Source organism: Cynocephalus volans, chromosome 10 (genome assembly GCF_027409185.1).
Source record: "Cynocephalus volans isolate mCynVol1 chromosome 10, mCynVol1.pri, whole genome shotgun sequence".
NCBI lineage: Eukaryota > Metazoa > Chordata > Mammalia > Dermoptera > Cynocephalidae > Cynocephalus > Cynocephalus volans.
The window spans coordinates 99634893-99651118 of NC_084469.1; the positions used below are offsets into that span (position 1 = coordinate 99634893).

The window sequence follows — 16226 nt, forward strand, 5'->3', positions numbered from 1 at the left end:
GGCACCGGAACTGAGGCGGGGGCGAACGAGACCCTCGTTTGATCTCGTTTATAAACTGGGGCCGTCATCTTGGCTCTCGTGCCGTCCCTCCAGTCCTGGAGTAACTCATGAAACTCCTAATGTGTGCTTTGCTTCTCTCAGAGGGTGGGCCCTGGCCTGAAAGCAGCTGTCCAGCTGCTGCCAAAAGCCTGGACTGAGGGATCGGACAGCCCTGGGGACTATGGGCAAGTGATTTAGCCTTGCCGAACCTCAGTTTCGTCATTTGTAAACTGGGGCTAGGAGTTCCACTCTGTCTATGCGCAGGGAAGGGAGGAGCTCGGCCAGGAGAGATTTAAGGAGACTGGGACAGAGGCCGAGGCCTGAGCGAGGGCGGGCTCGGGGCTGTGAGAGTCGAGAATGGGGAAGGGTCGGGTTGGGGGAGATCGCAGGAGGCAGGTGGGCTAGGGGAGACGGGGCTTATTTTAAACCTAAGCTGGCTGGGTTGGGTGTCACTTTCTGTTTGAGACAAAATGTCCTTGAGTCTCTTCTGGCCCAGTTGAGCACACTTGTCTAAGGGCGTATGAGCCCCGCCCCCAAGTCCCACACCTCCAGTTGGGACCTCTCCCATCCCGGAATCCCCTGGAGTCCTGGTCCCAGGCCCCGTCCCCAGCCTCCCCTTCCTGCCTCCACCCCCATGCATACACACTGACTCCACCAGGACTCAGCCAGTCGGTCCAGAGGTTTATTTTCAGCCCAGGAGGGAGGACGGAGGGTTGGGGGGAAAGGAGAAGCTCAAGGGTCGTGGTCCCATCGGGTCCGAGGTCCAGGGCGGAAGGTCGGATCCTGGCAGGCCTGGTCTCGATGCTGTGTCTGGGTGCATCTCGGACCTTGCAGGGGGCGCGTCATCCCTAGGGAGGGGCGGACGAAGCTGAACGAGGGAGAGGACACTACGCTGGCCTCCCCCTTCCCAGCAGACCAACGTCCTCTTCCATCAGTCTGTGTGCCGGGGTAAGAGTGGGAACTGCGTCTGGTTTGGAACTCTCTTCTCCTAGTGCCTGTCCGAGGTTTGAGGACCCTTCTCTGGACCCAGAGCCCGCAGCCTGCCGCGGGTGACCCACTGGCTGAGTTCGAATCTCAGCTCCACCAAAATTTGTGACCTTGGACAAGTTACCTAACTTGAGAGAGTGCTTCATTTTGCTTGTCTCTAAAATGGGATTGGTATCTACCTGAAGGTTGCTATGAGGATTAAATTAGTTAATATGGGTAAACATTTGGAACAGTGCTATGGCGCAGAGTAACTTTGCGTAGAGTAGTGCTATGATGTCATTGTCGTCACCTCCCTCCTCCAGCTCTTCCTCCCCCCATGCTTACCTGCTTTACTGGGGCCTCCTGGGCTGGGGGCCTCCGGGCGAGGCTCTCGGGGGCGGCCCGGGGGGCGGGGGCGCTGGAAGGGAGAATCGGGCGGCTGCAATAGGGGTTGCGCGCACTGCGCCAGGGTAAGGGCGCCCCCTGGGGGCTTCTGCGGACGTAGCGGAAGCAGGTCTAGGGATGGTCAGGCCCCGCAGACACGATAACCGCGACCCCGGGTCCCGACGCACGGGCGTAGGCTGGGGGCCCGGTGGAGGTCCCGGCAGGACGGAGGTCGTTACCTGAGTGCGCGCAAACGAGGCAGAGCCCGGCGGCCAGCGCAGCGCCCAGCACGAAGGCGGCCACCACCAGCGCCACCACCGGCGCGGGCTCCAGAGCCACGGGCGCCGGCGCGGGAGGCTCGGGGCGCACGGCCCTGCCCGGAACGCTCTTGGGTGGCCCTGTGGGGAGTGCAACGCTGAAACGGGGCCCGGGACCCAGATGTCCTCCTCACCCCCCTCCCCCGGTCCCAGGGCCCTCTACAGGAGGGGACTGAGCGCTCACGGGGGGGCGGCCGTGGCACGGTGACCACAATGGGCTGCGTCAGCGTGTGCAGGTGGGAGCTGTCGCCACCCAGGCTCTCGCCACTGCCACTGCTGGCGCCCGCGCAGGCTTCATCCTGAGGCAGACACTGGGGGGAGGGGGAGGGAAAAGACGCATAGGTCAAGGCTCTGGGATCCCGGATCTGGTCCCCAGGGCTCCCAGGAGATCTAAGCCTCCAGCCCTCCACCGCAGCCAGAAGGCTACCACTGGATCCCTGGGAATCTGGCCCCTTAGGAGTCTCTGAGCTCAGCCCCAAAGTGTACAAGTGGCTAGCTGCTCAGCCCCTGAGGACCCCAAGTGTCAGCTCGTCAAGGAGGTCATACGATCGCACCCTCAGCACCTAACTTGCGAACCAACATTAGATGCCCAGAGATTTGGCCCCTTGGCAGCCTTCTGCATCCAGTCTCTCGACCCAGGGGGATTTCAGAGCCCCGCCCAAAGGATCCCAGCGCTCTGTCCAGGAGGGAACCCAGTGTCCACTCCCTGTCCTCTTAGGAACCTTGCTCAGAGCCCTACGGGCCCCTGGGGGTCCCTGCTCCTAACCAGCAGTCTGAGAGAGACCCAGCGTTTACCCCCAGCCCCGACGGACCCCTGCCCCCAGATCCCAAAGCGCCCCAACCCCCAGATCCTTAAACCCTGAGGGTCTTCTCCCTCAGCTGCCAGAGACGCTCGTGCCCAGCTCTCGAGGGGCTCCCGGCGCCCAGATTCCCGGCTCTGCGCTCGCGCACCCGCGATGGCGGCGTCAGAGGCGCCGGCGTCCGGAGGGCTCCCCGGAGGCGGCGACAGCGGCTCAGCTGGCAGTGCAGGAACTGCACCGAGGCATTGAAGACAGGGCGCAGGCGGAAGCTGAAGCGCGCGAGGCCGGCAGCGCTGCTGGGGAGCGGCGGCGGGAAGGCGACCGAGGGGTCTGCGGGGCATCCCCCACGCAGCAGCGCCAGGGCGGGCCCCGGGGCCAGGCGTGAGGACGGCGTCACCGAGCAGCGGTGCAGGGCCAGGCCCCAGCGCGGGGAGGGGCGGGCCAAGGCCGCCTGGGGAACAGAGGCGCCATCAGCATCGCCCGCCCCGCTTGTCCCCACCACGCCCGGTGCTCCCGTGTCCGCACCTGCACGAACACGCGGCTGTCGGCCGGGACCTCGAGAGGCCCCGCGCGGCGTGGGAAGGTGTCCTCTGCATCCGACAGCTCCAGACGGAAAAGAGGCCTGCGCAGCCAGGGGCCCGGCGCCACGGGGAATGGGGGTGCTGCCGGGGTGGGAAAGGGCGGCACAGAGGAGGGAGGACGCGCTGCCTCTTAGGCCCTGAGGGAAAGTGACCCGAGCTCCTCGCCCCGCCTTTGGAAAAGGGATGCAGCGGTGGTGGCGGCTCCACCCAAGCTCAGCTCTGCCCCACGTTCTCCTTGAGCGGGACAGTTACTATGTCGTGCCCCCAGAAGACCCTGGATGTCACATCCCAGCCTCTGAGGCCATGGGCAAAGCTGGCCACCCCTGGAGAGGAGCCTCCCTTCCCTGACCTCCAAAGTGGGCGGGAAAATCCCTGGGGCAAAGGGGTCGTGGAGGCCCGGTGGTGGACAGTCCGGTGGTGCACTCAGAGGTCTATCCCCTTCACCCCAGCTGCTCCCCTTTCTCAGGAGAGGCCGGCGCTGTGGTCAAAGGGGGAGGGGGAGAGGGAGGGTGCCCTCCCCGAGGCTCTTCTGGGCACAGCCAAAGCCCAGCCAGGCCACCAGGCGCTTGCGTCTGTCCAGGCTCCGCACTCCCAGGCTGAGGGCAGTGGCAGTAAAGGGTGAGGGACTCCCATCCTCTGTGGCCACATGTGCGTGACACACATGCACACTGCCTGGCGGACATAATGCTGTCTACCTTCAGGAGGCGCTCAGCCGAGGTCCTTGTCAAATCGATGACCTCAAGCACTCGGGGTTGCCTGCACACCCATTTCCAAAAAAACATTCGCAGACTGCCCCCCACTTGCACAGCCTGGCCCTGCCCATGGCTGCTGGGGACCTTGAGGAAGTGCAAGCTGCAAGCCAACCCAGGGACCAGAGACAGAGGCAGACTCCACCCCACTCTGGTGCCCTGAAGTGGGGTGGACGAGAGGTCAAGTTGAGAAAGAACAACACAGGGATGACAGTGTGACGGGCACAGGGTACCCCAGCCCATACATACCAGGTGGCCCACTGGGTAAGGTGGAGGTGTCCGGGAGTAGGGCCAGTAGCAGGAGTGTGGCACCCAGCATGCTGGACTGGCTGAGGTCAGGGTGCTCAGGGCCAGTAGCAAAGGCACCAGCCCTGGCTGCTTCCAGGCCCGGCAAGTGGGCAGGTGGCCCTGTCCTTGGCTGGGCAGCCACCCCGGGAGAGAAGGAGGGGGGGTGGTGGGCGGAGGGGCTGACATCAGAGCCCATGCCCAAGGCCTGCTGGGGATTAAGGGCTCCTCTCCTGCCCGACCTGTGGCTAATGGGGGGCAGGGGGTACCTTACACTAGCAGCTTGTGACAAATGCCACCCTCCTCGTCCCCTCCCCACCTAAATTTCCCCTCGATGCAGAGGTCTCATCCACCACAACAGCACTCCTCCTCCAGTCCCTTCCCACCCCTCCCTGCCAGGCTCACAACACACCACAGACTTGATGGAAGAAAAGGGAGGGGTTTTATTCTCAAGCGTCTAAGGATTTACAAACGAGGGCATTTTGTTTTAAAAAGGGACGGGGCAATACTGGCAGCCTGAGGAGGAGTCCCTGGGCCAGTGGGCTGGGCCAGGCCACCCCAGGCCCCTGCCTGCCCGGTCTGCCCTCTGCCTGGTCAAGAGGGATGGCTGGTGACAGAGGGGGAGGTCTTGGGAGATGCAGGGAAGTAGGAGAGACTCCCCCAGGGCTCCCACTTAACACTGAAGGAGCGGGGCGGACACACTCACAAAACAGAAAATAAAGTTAAATAAAAATAAAACCAGGCGGCCCAGCCTCGGGCCTTTGCTGACCCTGGGACCAGCCAAGTGACCTTCCAGACACCCACAAAGGCCCCCGTGGCTGGGCCCAGTGAGGGAGGGAGGGGGCCAGGCCCACTGGCCACCCACCCTACCCCCATCCCCTCACAAAGGGGATCAGGGGCAAGAGAAGGTGGCCTCCCCCAGGAGCAGAGAGAAGATGACTTCTATTACTTATTAAACATGCGGCGTTTTGTGAATATCATAACAATAATGAGATCAGGACAACAGGTAAGAAGGGACAGCGACGCCTAAGCCTACATTGCTTCAGGTGCATCCAGCGAGCTTCCTCACCTTTGGCGTTGGTTGGTTTTTGTGGTTTTATGGGGTTTTCTTTTTTTTCTTTGTTTTTTTGTTTTTGTTATTTTGTTTTCTTGTCCACTTGATGTGCATGCATTACCAACAAAAAGGAAACACACCCCCTCCTGCTCTGGCCGCTGCTGCAGCGGGCTCCAAGGGACACCTGGGCCTGGGCCCTGGGGTGGGTGCCTGGTCCTTTCCAGCCCAGGCCTCAGGGTGGGCTGGGGGCTGGCCAGCTCTGAGTGAGTCAAAGGACGCTCAGGGCACGATGGGGGAGCCACCTTGCATTCCCATGCCTCAGCCTAGCCTCCCCTTTCACTCGAGCCACCGTCACACATACTCAAACCCCTACATCCACTCCCTGCACTTTCAAACTGATCCCCTCCGGACACCTTCTCTCAGCCCCATGGCCCCACTCCTGCCATCGATCCCCTCCCGACACCTCCCTGCTGCAAGCTGCTCTCTACCACGCCCACGCTACTTTCCCTGAAGGCCATCCTATGTGGCCACGGCCCCTCCCTCGGGCTCCCTCTGTGCCCCCTGAGGTCTTCAACTCACCCCCAAGCTGTGGCCAGTCTCCAGCCCCAAGGGCTGACCCCTAGAGAGGAGGAGCTCCCTGGAGCTCACCTCTGGGCTGTCAAGGAGAAGCGGCCCAGGCCCCCATGGCTTGGGCCCCCATCCCCAGCTCCCCCAGTGCCCGCAGGCAGTCAGGGGCCCCACCACAAGCAGCTAAACGTGACTTTGGTAAAAGTTTCTGAAGGTACCGACAAATCCCATGAGAACAAGCTCTCCTCCTCCCCCCACCCCCTAAACACCCCACCAAGTACAATAAAATACAATAAACTCCAAAAAAGACCCCCTGAGATCAAAGAGAGAGAGAGAAACAGAGAGACAGAGACAGAGAGAGAGAGAGAGAGAGAGAGAGAGAGAGAGAGAGAAAGAGAGAGAGAAACCAGCCCCGGTCTGGCTGCAGTTGCAATGCCCACACCACCTTGCTGGGGCGAGGATGCCAGCGACCAACTTGGCGCTCCACAGAGACCTAAGCGGACCCAGGGGTCCCGCCAGGGGGTGGCTGAGTCCAGGCTTAGGCCAGGAGAGAGGCAGAGGCAGGGAGGGAGACAGGGAGAGCCAGATTGGGACAGAGAGGTAGAAAGGGGAGACAGAAGGAGACAAGAACAGCATGTGCGTGGGGGCAGGCAAGGGGACAGCACGCTGGGCGTGTGGGGGATGCGGGACAGGGGGCTCTCTCCCAGCCCCTGGGGGCCGCTCCAGCCCAGAGGTTACGACTGAATAAATAGCGAGTCCACTTGCGGCCTGCTGTCTTCCGTTCACAGTGTCTGTCAGGGGGATGCGTGCGGCCGGCCGGCCCCGGGGCAGGAAGGGCTAGGGCCTGGTGGGCCCGTGTGTCCACGGCTGATGGGCAGGGAGTTGGGGGTGATAGGCACCCCCTACTTTCTGTCTGCAGCCCTCGGTGGCCATCCAGGTCCCAGGTCTCCCCTGGCAGGCAGCTGGGTGGCCGGGTGGGGAAGTGGGACCTATGGCCATGCCCCTGGGCCCCTGTGGGGCTGGCCGCCGCCACGCGGCTACCTGAAGAAGGGCAGATGGTGTTGGCTCAGGACTCCACTAGTCCGCGGAGACTCGGTCTTCGCCATGACGTCTTTGAACCAGGACGCCACGTCCACCTCGAGTGTCTCATAGCGCTTGATGAAGCTGTGTTCCTGCGGGCCCAAGAAGCGGGGCTCAGGATGAGAAGTCTTCCTTACAGGCCTCATGCTCAGGCCCTGGGGCTTCCCCATGGAAGGGACAGGGACCAGGAGGGGCTCCAGGTACTCACAAGTAGCTTATTATACTTTGGTCTCTTCCTGTGATCTTTAGTAAGGCTGGAGGGAGAGGTGGAAGGACAGAGATGAGAGCCGGGGAGGTGGAGCCTGGTGTCCCTGTGCTCAGGCCCTCCTGGGTGAGCCAGGGGTCTTGAAGATCTGTGGCAAGCAGCTGCAGATGTCCTCAGACGCCCTGCTTACAGCTGGAACCTGTCCAGCTGTGTATCCCTGAAGCCTCCTGGCCCAGGGTGGTGTGGTGAGGGCTGGGGATGTAAGGCTCCCACATCGGAGGTGGCTGGGGCAGCCCAGGGAGAATGGACCATGGACCTCCTGCACGTACAACTCTGCGTGCCGTCCCAGAACGCTCAGAGGTGCTAGCGCTGGGACAGCACTGCCTGTTCACCACCTCCCCTGGCGAAGCCCAAGGGCCATCCAGCCCAACGCCCACGGGGACAACTGTCCCCTCAGGCTGGGTCCAAACCCCACTCCCAGAGCACCAGCTCCAGCTCCTGTCTGTGGCCCCCAACCATGGCCCCCATAGCTGCCACCCTCCCCTCCCCTCCTGCCCCAACTCTCCCCAGCTGCCCAGGGCGACAGGCCCCATATGACCTCCCCAGCCTCCCAGTGTGGAGAGGATGGGGCAGGGCAAGGATTCTCACCAGTCTTTGACGAAGGACTGGAAGTCCCCCGAGAAGCCCATGTGGCCAGGCAGGAGCGGGGGCTCTTCCTGTAGGACTTTGGTAAGGACCTCAAAGTCCGTCTTGCAGTTCTTGTAGGGAAACTGTCCCGTTGCCAGCTCCACCTGGGAGAGAGACGGGCAGGGCTGCACTGCTGGCAACAAACTCATGCCCCCCTCCATCCTTCCACACCCCCAGAAGACCTCATTCCCCTCCCCCTAAGATTGGACACAGGCCCCCAACTCACCAAGGAGATGCCTAGGCTCCACACATCAGCCCGGATGTCGTAGTCGGGCTTGGTGGGGTCCGGGGGGTCGATGCGCTCAGGCTGGAGGGGGCAGAAAGGGAGGGCGCACGTGAGGCTGGGGGCCAGCCTCCCAGCCCCCACCCCGCCTGCCGGCCCCCACTCACCGCCATGTAGGCGGCACAGCCTGCGCTCCGCGTTTTGGCCTTTGAGTCGACCAGGCGGCCGCTGATGCCAAAGTCGCAGAGCTTGATCTGGCCCCGCTCGTCCAGCAGGATGTTGGAGGGCTTGACGTCACGGTGGATGACGCCGTGCTTCTCCTTCAGGTAGTAGAGCGCCTTCACGATCTGCAGCATGCACAGGAGAAGGTGCTGGTGATGGGGGGACACGGACGAAGGCTGCCAGCCCGGTCGCCCGCACCCCTGCCTGGCCGCTCACCGCCACCGTCATCTTGCCCAGGATCCGCTCAGGAATGGGGCCCTGCATTCGCTTCTTGAGCTTCTCGGCGCACGTGCCCATGAGCTCCATGGCAATGAAGACGTCCGTCTGCGGGGGAAGGGGTGGCACGCGCGGCTTGGGGTGGCTGTGCCTTCCTGCCCACCCCAGACAGGGGCTCCTTTCCCAGGGAGAGGACGGAAGGGGGCCAGTCAGGCGCCGCTCACGTTGGTGATGAAGGTCCCGAAGCACTGCACGATGTAGGGACAGTCATGGCTCTTGAGCACCACGTCCAGGTCCATGAGGATGCGCTTGTTCTCCTCCTTGTTCCCCGAGCGCCGCATTTGCTGCAGGGGAGGGACCACAAGGAGGGAGCCTCAGGGCGGGGGCCCACCAGGGTCGGGGGCCCACCGGGGGCGAGGGCCCAGGGCTCACCTTGACGGCAATGACGTGCCCTGTCTTTCGGAAGCGCATCTTCCACACCTGGCCGCAGGTGCCGCTGCCCATCTCGCCTAGGTTCTCCAAGTCGTTGATTTCCGCCTGGTAGCGCTGGGAGGAGAGCGAGGGCTGAGGGCTGCAGGGTCCCCAGGGCCTCCGCCTGCACGCCTGGAACGAACCTAGCCCGGCTGTGTGCCCTGCCATATGCCCTGCCCGCCCCTCCACCGGGGTTGCCGAGCGAGGGTGGTACCTGGCCCCCGATGGTCAGGTAGCCCGTCTGCTTCATGATCTCCTGCAGCTTCTGGTCAATCTCGATGCTAGGGGAACAAGGAGCAGGTGCCAGTGGAGGAGGGTCCTGACCACCCAACGGGGTTCACACAGATTTAACCACTTTCCTCCTGGGGCCACACAGCAGTGCTCCCCACACTGCCCTCCTGAGTGCCCTATGGCCAGCTGGCCCAGCTCAGCTCGATCGCTCACCTCTCCATGCTGCGGGGCGTGAACAGGGTTGACGGAAGCCCCAGCATGTGGCGGGGCCGGGCGGGGGGCGTGGGGTGCTGAGGGGAGCTCTCCGAAGACGGTGAACGGATGCCCCCATCGTTGGCCAGCGGGAGCGGCAGGGCTGGGGGGGTGAGAACCAGGGGTGGGGAGGGGTTAGCGCCCAGCTGGCCTCAGCTCCAGGTCTAGCACTGGGAGGGGACTCGGGACTCTCATCTTGCCCTCCCTGGTATCCCTCAGCTAGGCTGGCACAGCCCCCTGCCCTACTGGGCGGGAGCTGGGTTCTCCCTCCCCACCCTCTGGAGAGTTCTCAGGGTGCCTCCTCCACCCCCTGACCTGGAAGGAGCTGGAGTGGGAGGGGTAGTCCCCAGAGGCTGAGGGCTCATCCCCAAGTCTATGCTGACAGAGAAAAAAGGGGGACCCATGGGGGTCCCTTGGTCCTGTGGCCTCCCTGGTATGTCCCTTCCCTCCCCACCTCTGCCCAGGAAACAGGCCCAGGGCCTCAGTGCCCACACACTCTGGACCACACCAGCATGGAATGCCTGCCAGGATCAGCCTGGGCTCTGGCTCTGCTGGCAACACTGAACTTGGCAGCCAACCAAGAGGGAGAGAGACCACCCTGGGAGGACAGCAGATGTGGGACCAAGACTTCTGGCTGCTCCAGGGTCAGGGAGGGTCACCCCTCTCTGGCCAGCAGGTTGATCTGTAAGCCTCCCTGCACGGCCTGCACAGCTGGGGCCAACCAAGGTGGGGGCAGGGGCAGAACACCAGGCTGGGCCCATCTTCTTTAGGTGAGGGGATCCAGGTGGCAAAGCCCCTCCAGGGGCTGGCGGAACTGGGCTGGCGGGGAGTGGGTGCTGGGCCAGGCAGGGGGGTTTGGTTTTCCCCAGCAGCCTGCATGCAGACAGCTCGGGCATGCTACAGGCAGGCGGCAGGCAGCGGGCAGGCAGCGGACACCCCAGGATGGGCAGGAGGCATTAGGGGGTGGGAGGGCAGGAGACAGAGACAGACAGGAGCCAAGACTCAGGGCCTAGCTGCCCAGAGCAGGCGCTGCAGAGACAGGCCAGAGAGGGGCCTGGGACAGGAGAGCAGGTGCCCTGAGGAGCTAGGGATCTCCCTGGCTGGGCTGGCAAGGGGTTGGAGAGCAGAGGCCAGTGTGGCGCTGGAGGAGCTGATCCTCCACTGACCCGACACCCCAGCAGCCTGGTGCCCTGGAAGGGCAATGGTTTGCTCACCCTACACACACCCTCCCAGGCTCCCCTTCCCATGGGGCCCAAGGGCCTGCCACTCTTCACAGCCCTCAGTGGACACCCCCTTCCCTCTCTCTACACTTCCTGCCTTGCCCACCTTTCTTCCCACAGTTCTGCAGGCTCCTGATGACTTGGGCTCAGTGACCAATGAGGAGAGACATACACGCGTGAGTTGCTGGCAGCAGGGCCCTGTCCTTGCCCTGTTGGCCTGGGAGCCTAACCTCAGCCAGCAAGAGAGGGGAGGTATAGGACCCTGACGTGCAGTCTGAGAAGGGCGCAGGTCCCACCAAGGCCTGGCAGGAGCAAAGGAAGGGCTCTGGGGACTCAAGGACATGGCTGAGCCCAGTGCTCACGACCACCCTGGAGGCCCCACCTCCTGCTGCTCCTGACCACCTCCCCTGCTTTGTACCATCCCTGTGCCGCCTCTGCCCTGCCCATGGCCGGAATCACAGTCCTGATCCCTTCCTAGCTCCTGAGGGTCCCTGACCCCCTGCACCTGGACTCTCCTAAGACACTGCCTGGTTCTCCCTCCTAGGAGAAAGGGTCCCCTTTCTGCCCTGCACCATCAGCTCTCTGGGGGTGAGGACAACACCTCAACCTCTCCACACCTTGAGGAGCCCTATCAGTCCTCTCCCTCGAACAGTCCACCAAGCCCTCTGGGGGTTGCCCCAGAATCCGAGGAAAGAGCTGCTGGCCCCACAAATGGTGGAGATTTGAAGGGGGCCGGTGGGGGGAGAGGGAGGGAGATACACAAAGGCCCTGAGAACGGAGGTCACAGAGGTGGTAATGGGGCCACAAGGCAGGTCTGGAGGGTGGAATTGGGAGCAAGATGGTTGGTGAGAGAAAGAGAATGAATAAGGGAGTGAGAGCAAGAGAACGCGTGAGGTACACGCTGGCTGTCAGGAGCCACGGATGTCAGCCCACCGAGCATGCACACACACGTGCAAGCACACACACACAGGCATGGCACAAACCCTACCCACATGCAGATGGGGACAGAGCCATCCCCTTCACCAACCATCTGACACACACACACACACACACACACACAGGCTGTACACACACAAAGGGCCAACCTAACCACACTTACACACAACCACCCACAGGGCCAGCCCCCCCGCCCCCTGCCCCAGTCTCTCTCCCAACACACGCATGGGGCACAGCACGCCCAGGAACCAGCAAGGCCCAACTGCCCGACACATCTGCTCCCAAACACACTGCCACCTGCGCACAGGGCCTCTGTCCCCTCCCACCTCCTCCAGAGGCTTCCCCTGACCGGCCCCCTGCAGAGCTTCTCACCAGGCTGGAATGTTCTCCCTGGCCAGGAATGTGCTCACTTGCCACCAGCAGCCCCCCGACTGCAGCCTCAGTGCTGCAAGGGGATGGTTCAGTCTGTTCTGCTCATTGCTGTGTCTCTGATGCCCAGACAGGCGCAGCACGCAGTGGGGGGTTGGAGGGACACACATTCACCCAATTGTTGAGACAGATCAAATAGGCACCATCCATGGGCCTGGCCCAGCTCTCGCTCTCTCTCTCTCTCTCACTTATAAACACACACATGCACATGTGCACACACACATGCGCACACACTTGCCCACTGGGCAGGCAACCGGCTCCCACTCAGTGGGGGAGCCTGCTTCCTCCTCTAAGGAGTCCAAGCCCAGGCCCAAGAGGAAGGGAGGAGAAGGAGGTGAGAGGGCACAGAGGAGGCCAGGGCTAGGCAGGACACTGCTCGTGTGGAGTGACAGAAAATGAGAGTGACAGAAGGAGACAGGAACATGGGAACACACAGAGCATGGGGGGATGGGGGATGGCATTCTGCGGCTGGGGCAGCGGTTAGGTCAATGGTGCAGATGTCCAAGCAGCGATGATAAAAAGGCTGGTACCTGCTCGTTGGGACGGGGCAGGAGCAGGGCTTAGAGTGATCACAATAACTGGATGGGGAGAAGGAAGAAAAAAACAACACCACGATAAATCACAACAGAAACGACCGATTTGTCCAAAAGAAAAGAAATCAAATCATAACAGAAGGGGGGGAGGCGCGAGGCACCAAACTGCAGAGATGGGTAGAAACCAACAGAGATGGGAGGATGGGGAGGATGGGATGGAGCGGACAAAGACACAGACACCTGGAGGGGGCTCCTCAGGGGCCTGCCCGCCATGGGCCTCTCCGGGCCTTGCTCTGAACTGGGGACAACCCTGTGTCATTCATGCTGGGGCCTCGGAGGGAAGCCCTGCAAAGCCCAGCAGTGACCCTCCATGTCTTGGCTGGGCTTCCTGACCCAGGCAGTGTCCAACACCAGCATCTCCGCCCTGGGGCTTTCTCTGGATCCCCAAGAGACTCCCCAGGAAGGAATGCATGCTGGCCCAGGTCAAAAGAAGGAGGGATGGGGTGGGGGGGGGGTGTCAGGCTATGAAGGTCAGGCTGGGTGACCAGGGAGTGGATGGAGTACCCAGATACAGGGGGTGGCTTCCACCTCTTGTCAGGATGACCTCACAGGGAGCCGTATAAACCACAAGGGTCATATCAGTGGGGATATTAAAAGTGGGCATCTTGCCAGGTCAAGAGAGACAGAGAAAGGGTCATGGGGGGAGGTACTGTTCACAAGGTCTGTGGGGAGGGGGAAAATCAGATTCTTTCCAGCAGAGAGGATTTAGGGATGGGGTTCTATGGGATGCAATGGGGAGGCTACATGTGGTCGTGGTGATCCTACGCCAGGTGTGTGTGGAGAGGGGTTGGGGGAGCTGTTGATTCAGGGTGACAAGATGTCAGGGAGGTAGGCACTGAGATAGTGGGATCGATCAGAAAGAAGATGCAAGTGTGCTGGAGGGGCCCACGTATAGTCACGTTGGCCTTCAGTGTCCCTAGGTCTGGTGGATGTGGGGAGAAGGGGAACAGTCACTTGAGCCCAACTGACAAAGGCACCAAGCTGGGGGTTGAGTGTGCATTTCTGACATACTCGCCAAGATGGTGGTACTGACTGACACTAGTCACAGGGGTATGGGGGGGTCTGCTGAGCTCAATGACAAGGTCATCCCAGGCTGGGGAGAAGAAACCAACAGACAAGGCCACAGAAAGAGCGAGTGGGAGAATCTTCAGGTCAGAGATGGGAGGGTTATATGAGGTCAAGTGACCTCAGGTGTCCCCAGGCCAGGTGCGCGCGAGTGCGTGTGAGTGGATCATCCGCTGAACCCGGACAAGTTCCCAGGCCGTGGGGGGAGGGAGGGGTACTTGACAGTAAACCTTCATGGCGGGAATAAAATCATCGGGTCGAAAGGGATGTCTGTTTGCAGGGGGACCTGGACGTGGACGTGGTCGCGGTCGCGGTCGCGTGGAGTGGAGGCACCCGGCTCGGAGCAAGTGACAGAGGCTCTGAGAGTTACGGCGATGGGAACAGGTGACCAGGTGGGGGCCTCACCCGGAGCCGGGTAATTAGGCTCCCAGGCCCCGACGGTGGGAGCCCCCAGGCCGGGGGAGGGCCTCCCGGAGCCCTCCGGCCCCACGTCCCCCGGGTCACCGTGATTCTCCCCGCGAGCCGACAACGGCGGGGCGGAGAAGAGGAGTGCGAGAGCCCCGGAAGCGGGGGCGGGGCCTGGCGGTGGGGGCGGGGCCTCCCGCGGCGCGCGCCCCGCCCCGCCCGCCCCCACCCCCACGCCGCCGTGCTTACCGGGCCTGGGCCGCTGGGGGCTGATATCCAGGTTGAGGTCGATCCTCCGCCGGGCCTCGCGGTTCTCCTGCTTCAGCTTTGCTTCCAGGCGGGACAGCTTCTGCTCCAGGGAGGACGCCGCCATCTTCCCCGCCGCCGCCGCGCACCGCCCGGCCGCCCGTCAGTCCGGCAGACAAACAGCGCACTGCGCTTGCGTCCAGATGACCCCGCCGAGCCGCCGTCTCGCCGTACACGGCGCATGCCCGCGGCGCGCACCCGCCCTTCCCGCGTGCGAACCTCTGCGCGTGCGTGTTTCGTCCCGACCTGAGGGATGACGCCATCTAGAGTTCGCGTCTGGCAACGGACAAACCACCTCCCCCATCACTACCGTGGTGCGCATGCGTGAATCCCCGACAGCACAGGACACGGGCGCTGAGTGGAAACTCACCGCTCTTCAGAGCGCGGTGGGCGGGGAAAGCGATGCGCATGCGTACGGAGAGGGTGAGGGAGACGGTCACGCGCGTGGCTCCTGCCGCGCACGCACATTCCTGGAACCCCTTTAACCTGCCGCGGTCACCCGTGGTCTCCACCGCGGTGCGTCCTCGGCCTCCCCCTTGTTCTTTCCGGCCTGGTCCTCTCTGGCAGCCTCGCCCTCGAACAACTGCCTGTCTCGCCTCGGATACTGTTTCATTAGGATCCCTGTTATGCTTAATTGCTGCCTGGCCTTCCGCTGGCAGCGCGGTGCCGCTTCTTCACCATAATTAGGCACCCGTGGGGATTCCTTTCCATTTCAGCCTGTCCCAGCAAGCTCAGGGTGGCCGAGGCCAGGCGGGAGGGGAGGGTCCAGCGTCGTGACCCCTGACCCCGGCGACGAGAGCAAGGTCAAAGCCAGCGTCCCTGGCCAGACCCCCGAGGGACCTTAAGACGCCTCGACCCCCAATCTGTCTCGCCCCTGGCATGTGAGCCCACCTCCCGGACATGCTGAATTCCTATCTGACGGTCCCTGGGGTTAGGCTTCTCTGCCCAGCGCCCTGACAGCCTTTGCAGCTCCTTTAATTGAGTTGAAGGGTGTTGGGAAAATGTCCCCATCTGGAACCCTGGGTACCCCCCGCCGCCAGAGCAGCCTGCCTCTGCTCTTAGGTGCCAGAGACACCCAGGAGGTGGCCAAGCCCAGGAAGTCACGTGTTCTGCCCGCTCTGGGTCTAACTTGAGAACACTTTGGGGTGGGTGTCAGGGCGTGTGCTTATGGGTGGAGCAGACACAAAAGTATGGAGTTAAGAAGATAAAAAGAGAGGGGTAGAAGAAAAGGGATTATCCAGAAAAGGCTGGGCAGAAGATGCCACCTAAATTCTCCTTAGCTGAGGTCTCTACCTTTTCCTCTTCTGGGCTGCCTTCTGTGCCACGGCTCCCACGAAAAGAGACAACCTTGATTGTGCATACGGGTGTCACCACTTGGCTCCGTGAAATACAAGGCTTAGACAATGACAGGAATGGACATAAGAGATCAGACTTATAGTTCTAATAATTAGTATTATTTATTAAGCACCTACTGATAAACGCTCCCTCACAAAGGGAACATTCAAAAGACAGTTTCTGCCTGTCCTCAGAAAAATGTAGCCTTCACAGCAGGTGTTCTTAACCCGGAGTCCGCCAACCTTAGGAAGTTCATGAACAGTCCTGCGGGGGATCTCTCAATTGTCTGAAGTTGTCTGCAGAGTTTTGTCTGTGTACATGACTATTTTCCTGGGGAAGGACGTGTTCAGCTTTCTTCAGATTCTCAGAGTCTAGGACTAAAAAGATACTTCTTTTTTTTTTTGGCGGCTGGCCAGTACAGGATCCGAACCCTTGACCTTTGTGTTATAACACCATGCTCTAACCAACCATAGATACTTATTCTTTAGGTAGGCGTTTCCCAACATGCAGTCTTAGGACCACCTGCAATCAGAATTACCTGGGATGCTTATTTATGAGCAGGTTCCTGGCCTCTACCCAAACCTTCTGAGTCAGTCTTTCAGGGGTGG

General features: G+C 61.8%; 2 protein-coding genes across 2 annotated transcripts; both read right to left on the bottom strand.

The window, feature by feature from the left end:
• Nucleotides 1–707: 707 nt before the first annotated feature.
• Nucleotides 708–4155, bottom strand: TGFBR3L (transforming growth factor beta receptor 3 like). Its single transcript, XM_063111553.1, has 7 exons — nt 4086–4155; nt 3032–3168; nt 2658–2957; nt 1891–2017; nt 1629–1787; nt 1351–1423; nt 708–887 (listed from the first exon to the last, which is right to left on the bottom strand). The coding sequence occupies exons 1-6, from the start codon at nt 4153–4155 to the stop codon at nt 1356–1358; spliced, it is 861 nt and encodes a 286-aa protein (XP_062967623.1). The 3' UTR covers nt 708–887; nt 1351–1355.
• Nucleotides 4156–4544: 389 nt separating this feature from the next.
• Nucleotides 4545–14400, bottom strand: MAP2K7 (mitogen-activated protein kinase kinase 7). The gene is made up of 12 exons (XM_063111552.1): nt 14227–14400; nt 12445–12492; nt 9291–9432; nt 9061–9127; nt 8808–8921; nt 8600–8719; nt 8376–8483; nt 8105–8284; nt 7941–8021; nt 7676–7818; nt 7031–7076; nt 4545–6914 (listed from the first exon to the last, which is right to left on the bottom strand). The coding sequence occupies exons 1-12, from the start codon at nt 14348–14350 to the stop codon at nt 6780–6782; spliced, it is 1308 nt and encodes a 435-aa protein (XP_062967622.1). The 5' UTR covers nt 14351–14400; the 3' UTR covers nt 4545–6779.
• Nucleotides 14401–16226: the final 1826 nt, after the last annotated feature.